We start from the raw sequence: 6,067 nt of genomic DNA on the forward strand, positions 1-6,067 counted from the left end.
GAAGAGGAAAACTTTTTAAGAATTTAAATATTTATGCGTTTTATATATTAACATGTGTGTGTGCAAAAAAAAAGATGTTCATTTTCAGACTTCAAGACTTTATATATTTAAAAATATTATAGATTAAAATATATTTAAAATATAATCAAAAAGTTTAAAATGTACAATTCTACATTTTTTGTAATAAAATTGTATTTTTAAAATTGTATTTTCAGAGTGTGTATTCAATTTTTTTAATGACCGCTTCTGACATAGCAACCCAGTCTCATATAAAAACGTACCCTGGCTACGTTGGTCCAAAGTGCAAAAACGTAGAGGGGTTACAATAATGGCTTGAATTGTGTGACTGTTACATTTTTTCTGCTTATTCTTTTCCTATGGTTTTGCATCCAAGTGACATGACCTTCAAGATTCCGGCTGTGAGAACAAATAAACATGGCGGACATTTCTCTCATTTTTAGTGAAAAAAAAAAAAAAAAAAAATCAATGTTTTGAGTTAGTTTCTGCATAAAATGCGTTTTGATTACATTTCTAGCGAGAAATATATACTTTATTTTCATAATATTCACTCAGTGAATGTACATAATCACTAGCTTGCTCGTTGTTACGAAGATTTTTCAGACCTCGCCAGAATAATCATTGATGGGTTTTGACGTGTCAAGAAGAAGAAGAAGAAGAAGAAATTGTTGATGAAATGTACAAACTTTCTGCTTTTTACACTAAACAAATCAACCAAAAAACATTGGAAAAGCTCAAGACAACACACAATAATTGTGGTTTTTCAAGATGTGACACAAAATCCCACTTTTTATGACTATTGCTGTCTCAAAATCATTCAATCCCTGCAATGAAATCCCTCATAAGAGTATACATTTGCAAAACTGGTGTTGACACTTGATGCAATTTATCAATAGCTTCATTAGTTATATCAGGTGTGCTTCAGATATCACTTCAAATAACTGTACTGGCTAGAGATTTTTGTAAATGGTGACGTTTAAGTACATGTCAGAAATGTTTCTGAGTGACAGACAAATACATTTATTGCAAAAATGACAGCTGTATTCTTGAATCCATTTGAATTGTCCATGTTTGATTTGTTTAATGCCAACTTCTGAAAGCTTGTTTATTGGTATTAACAAAATCTTATCAATACCCGTGGTTGGACTTACCTCTGTATTTCACAACTGACCTCTGGTGGCCCTGTAAATGAGGGATTAGGGCATGGTATGGTCCTGCCTTATGGCACAACGGGCACTGAAAAGTGTCCTCTCTCAATTTAATGAGCACCGGCAAGGTGCCCTCCAGAAATGTTGTGATGTTGGTCTATAGAAGAATAAAATACAATTAAAACTCATACTTTTTGAAACGAAATAAAGATTAAAGCAAAAATATATTGCTAATGTAACCCGCTAGTTGCTACAGAGTTTGGACCAGAGACTAGGTTCGTGGAGGAGGGTTTAAAGAGGATTTTACAGATACAATAACTAAATGGAGCCACAAGGTATGTTGAAAGCAGTTAACTGTATTTACCATATGGAAAATAAAATAAAATAAAATTCAGTGCAATGGCATCTGATCACTCAGTGGTTCACAGTCTCTTTTTTAATACAAAACCAAATAAAAGTGTCCCATTGGAACAATAATGTTCCATAAATTGTTCCTGGAATATTCCTTTAATGTCTTTAAGGTTCTTGAATGTCTTGCCGTTGTTAGTCAGCGCGCTGTGTGTGTATGTCAAGTCAGGGGAAAGTTCAAAAAAGTCAGGGGTCACACGTCAGATGTGTGTGGTGGTCCTACCACAGACACTATCAGTTAAGGTGAAGAAGGGGTTGGATGTCCTCTCCCTTCTCAGGTGCTGGTTCCCTACTCCTTTGGGCAAGGAGAATTTCACTGGCTCGCCATCTCCCTCAACCAGGAGAATCCAGATCCACCTCTAAAGGTTTCTGCGGGGTCTCAAAAAACCTAGCCTGTATAAAGACAGGGCTATCACTACACAGAATCATCAACTTCTCTTATGGCTATATTCAATACATAAAACACACTACTGGAACACAATAGTGATTAAATGAATTATCTTTTTAACTGTACAGTTTTTTTTTTACCTTAATGTGAGTATTTTCACATTTTTAGTCAACATGAATTATTTTAGCCATTTAACCATGAGTCATGATCATTTTAGCTAATTTTCCCACGTAAAATATGGTTCATTTTAATCCTCTGACCATTTCACACATTGAATTTACAATATTGGATTATAAACTGAAATTTAGCAAAATGCACCTTTAACAAACATCAGAATATCAATTCAGGCGTCAGAGTTTCTGCCTCTGTGATATATAAACACACTGAGCAGCATTTAACAAGACACACACCCTAACAGTGCATCTCAAAATAAACACACACACGGGAAAATAAACAGCACACCTCATTTGTTTTCATCAGATTATCAGAGCAAACTATGCGGTTTTAACTCTTAAAACACTCAGTTAACAGTAGCGGCAGGTCACGTTCATGTGTCAACAAGTTTCCGCCATCACACGTGCTGAACCACGATGTAGCTACTACGGTTAGCATGCGCTAGCGCTAGTTAGCTCGAGCGACTCACCAAGTCTCTGCCGAAAATAATAAACCACGGGTCCTCGACCACCTCTCTGCTGCAGGTAGGTACACTTTCACGGGTTATTCTGGGTTGATATGTGGGTTAGCAACCGCTGTTTTCGTGACTTCTTATTGACTTTCTCTACCGTGATTTCCCTCTGCCCGTACTGCTGCTCTGCACTCTCGCGAGAAGAGGGTGGGACTACTTTCTCTCACAGACCACGTAAATAATACAACAAATGAGAATTGAGAGTGTGCTAAATTAATATTATTGACAGAATAATGAGCTAAAGAGGGTTAATTAATAAAAAAATATATTTTAAGGGGAACAACAATAGTAACTGTTTTCTACTGGGTTACACTAACCCTACACTGGCCATTAAATTCTACAAAAGTTACTAAAACACAGTAGCAGGAATAAAAACCCATTTTGATTTCAAATTTGCATGCATACATGCAGAGATGTATAAAGTACTGGAGTAAAGGAGTGGAGTAGAAGTACAAGTGCTATATCAAAAAACTGACTTGAGTAGAAGTTGAAGTGTTCTTTAAACACCATACTTAAGTAAAAGTACTAAAGTATTCAAAATGTTTTGTACTTAAGTATTGCAAGTAGAAGTATGTAAAAAATCGCTACTCAAGTACTGAAAGTAAAAGTACAAGTAAAAGTACAAGTACTGTTGTTTATATTTTAAATATTTATTAAGGCACAACTTCTAATGTTACAGTGTTACAATGTTCATGGTAGAGTTCTATGATTTCCCATGGTCTGTGAATGTGTCTGAATGAATGCGAGAGCAGGTGAGAGAGCGCGCGCCTGGGTGAGTCAGGTGTATGAAGTAAGGCGCACGAGCGAGGTTGATGTGTGAGACCGGGTCTGTTCTGTTGGGGGTTTTTTTGGCGTGGTTACGGCCGACAGTAACCAAGTCCTGTAAACAAACCGTTCAGCAATAAATGCAGGTATGTTGAACGCCTTGTCCGGCTGGACGCTGCAATAGTAACGAGTAACGATTCAGCACATGAAAAATGTATCGGAGTAAAAGTATTAAATTCATCAAAAATATGTAGTGCAGTAAAAGCGGAAGTTGGGGAAAAAAATAATACTCCAAAAAAGTACAGATACTGCATTTTAGTACTTAAGTACAGTACTTAAGTGGTTCCACTTCGTTACTATACATCTCTGCATACATGTCTACACATAACTTTTAAACTTTTACAATACCTGGTTGATGCGTTCCTGGATGAGTGCAAGGTAAATAACATTATCTCCGTGGTGGAAAAAGCATACTAATTACATGCTAATTACAAAGTCTAAGACTATAAAAGACTCTGAGGTATAGCAGGAAAGAAATATCAAGGTGCAAAACTGTACAGTACCTGGTTCAGTGTCTTTATTCAAATGCAAGCTATAGTGCCGAGCTGAGTTCACACGTTAGAGCCAGTGAGAGTTTATATAGTATTAATATAATAATCTGTCAAAATATTTCACTTTCTTTTCTTTTTAATGTAGAAAGATCTGTCAGTACAGTGCAGGACCACAACCAGGTTCTTTTTTTTTTCAAACATATTTTTATTGAACTTTTTTGCAAAGCATTTGTAGAAAGGAGCAACATAAAATATACATTAGCACACATACACAAACAATAATAATAATAATAATTCAATTGTTGTAGTCTGAGTCTCAAGCTGCAGGAGGATGGGCTAACCTTGCCAGAGTCACTGCATGCCTTTGAAACTGCAGTGCTGAAGCTGATAGCCATGGAGACAGAGTCAGGAGAGCATGTTGAGGGCTTTCTAGCACAAACTGGAGAGGGAAGTTTTCACAATGTGCAGCTGGTAGGGTTCGGTGAAAGAAGAGAGGTGTTCAGCAGGTAGATTTGTAAACATGATGAGGGAAATCTTCTTAAAGTAGACAATTCAAATTTCATTTTCAGCATATCTCATGGAGATTCATTATATTTTCCCATTTTATTTCCCCAGAGTGAAGAAGGAGCTCCTGTCCTCTGTGGTTGCCAGCCTGCAACACCGTTTTCAGGGTGTTGAATCCCATCGAGTGTTGTTAGCTGCATCAAGGCTTGTGGATCCTCGGGAGTGGCCTGCTGACCAGCAGGAGCTGGCCAGCTATGGAAGTGACCATGTCAACACAGTCACTGAGCACTTTGCCGATGTGCTCGACCACATGGGCTGTGATCGGGTAAAGGCAAAGTGCATAGAATGGCCTAGTGCTAAGGTCATCATCAAGTCCCTACCTCAGAGCCTTCAACAGAATGCCTGGCAGGACTTTTTTGTGGCTGATGATAGAAGAAAAACCTTTTGCAACCTCCTTCTCATCGTGGAGCTTATCCTGGTCATGCCACTGTCCACAGCATCTGTTGAGAGGGGCTTCAGTGCCATGAAACGGATCAAAACCGATTGGAGGAGCAACCTCAGTGTAAATACACTGACACAGCTGCTCTTCATTAGTCTGGAGGGTCTAGACCTTGAGGACTTCAACTCCATGTCTGTGGTGGACAGGTGGCTGAAGGGGCTTGGAGTGAACACACACACACCTTTTTTCCCACTCACTGTTCTATGTGATTGTGTTCTACGGCAGATGCGTTCTTTTTTAGTTAGTTATTATTAGAAAGAGAAATTATTATCTGAAATGTGTAAATTGTAAAAATGTAAATGAAATGAATTTAATAAATCAAAATTTGGGTAAAAAAAAAAAAAGATTTATTTTCATTTTTGTCGTCCGGGCCAGTGAAAATACCCAAGGGGCCAGTATAATAAAACCTTTAAAGACCAATTGATTGACTCAAGATCCTTATAGACACGTGTACTCTTTTCCAACACAATGCAGTTCAGTAAAAGTAACAGATTTTAAAGCAGCTGCAGGGCAGATTTACTCTTCAAAGGTGATTTGGGTATAAGTTTCAGAGTTAAGTTGTTTCAGAGTAATATTCAACAGATTAACATGAAACAATCTTTCCTTCTCACTGTCTCTGTGAAAGAGCTGAGAAAACACACAGCAATTACTGCAAAGCTATCACCTCACATGAAAGTTCCTGTCCTGTAAAGAAAGACGTTGCATGCAGTCCATTGTGCACACGTGCAGCAAGCGAGGCAAAGTTTAAAGACAACATTTTGAGAGTGCAGTTGCACCTTAACCTTAACTTCTTATTTAAAATGTAATCTGTAAAAGTTACTTGCGAAAAATACCGATGCAGTGTGCTCCTTCTCCAAGACGATGCCGTTCAGAAAAAATCGATTTGTTGAACCAGCTACAGGGCGCCATCATAACTACGCCAAGCCTATGGGCGGCTGCTTCCATGATCATCTTCATAGCAAAAGGTAAACATTGGTCGCACTTTTGGCGCATCAGCTGCCTAAAACTCGATTCATTTTCAGAGGCGAATTCACCGTTTGCGTGTAAAAGATCGGTACAAACGAAGGGAAATGTCTCAGTTTTTTTAAAATACCTGTGTAC

The 6,067-nt window shown here is 37.9% G+C and overlaps 1 protein-coding gene across 1 annotated transcript; it reads left to right on the forward strand.

Annotated features, from left to right (window-relative positions):
• The first annotated feature begins 3,721 nt into the window (after positions 1 to 3,721).
• On the forward strand, positions 3,722 to 5,453 carry LOC113745359 (zinc finger protein 862-like). Its single transcript, XM_027276891.1, has 2 exons — positions 3,722 to 4,469; positions 4,579 to 5,453. The coding sequence occupies exons 1-2, from the start codon at positions 4,357 to 4,359 to the stop codon at positions 5,219 to 5,221; spliced, it is 756 nt and encodes a 251-aa protein (XP_027132692.1). The 5' UTR covers positions 3,722 to 4,356; the 3' UTR covers positions 5,222 to 5,453.
• Positions 5,454 to 6,067: the final 614 nt, after the last annotated feature.

This window comes from Larimichthys crocea, unplaced genomic scaffold (genome assembly GCF_000972845.2).
Source record: "Larimichthys crocea isolate SSNF unplaced genomic scaffold, L_crocea_2.0 scaffold67921, whole genome shotgun sequence".
Taxonomy (NCBI): Eukaryota; Metazoa; Chordata; class Actinopteri; family Sciaenidae; genus Larimichthys; species Larimichthys crocea.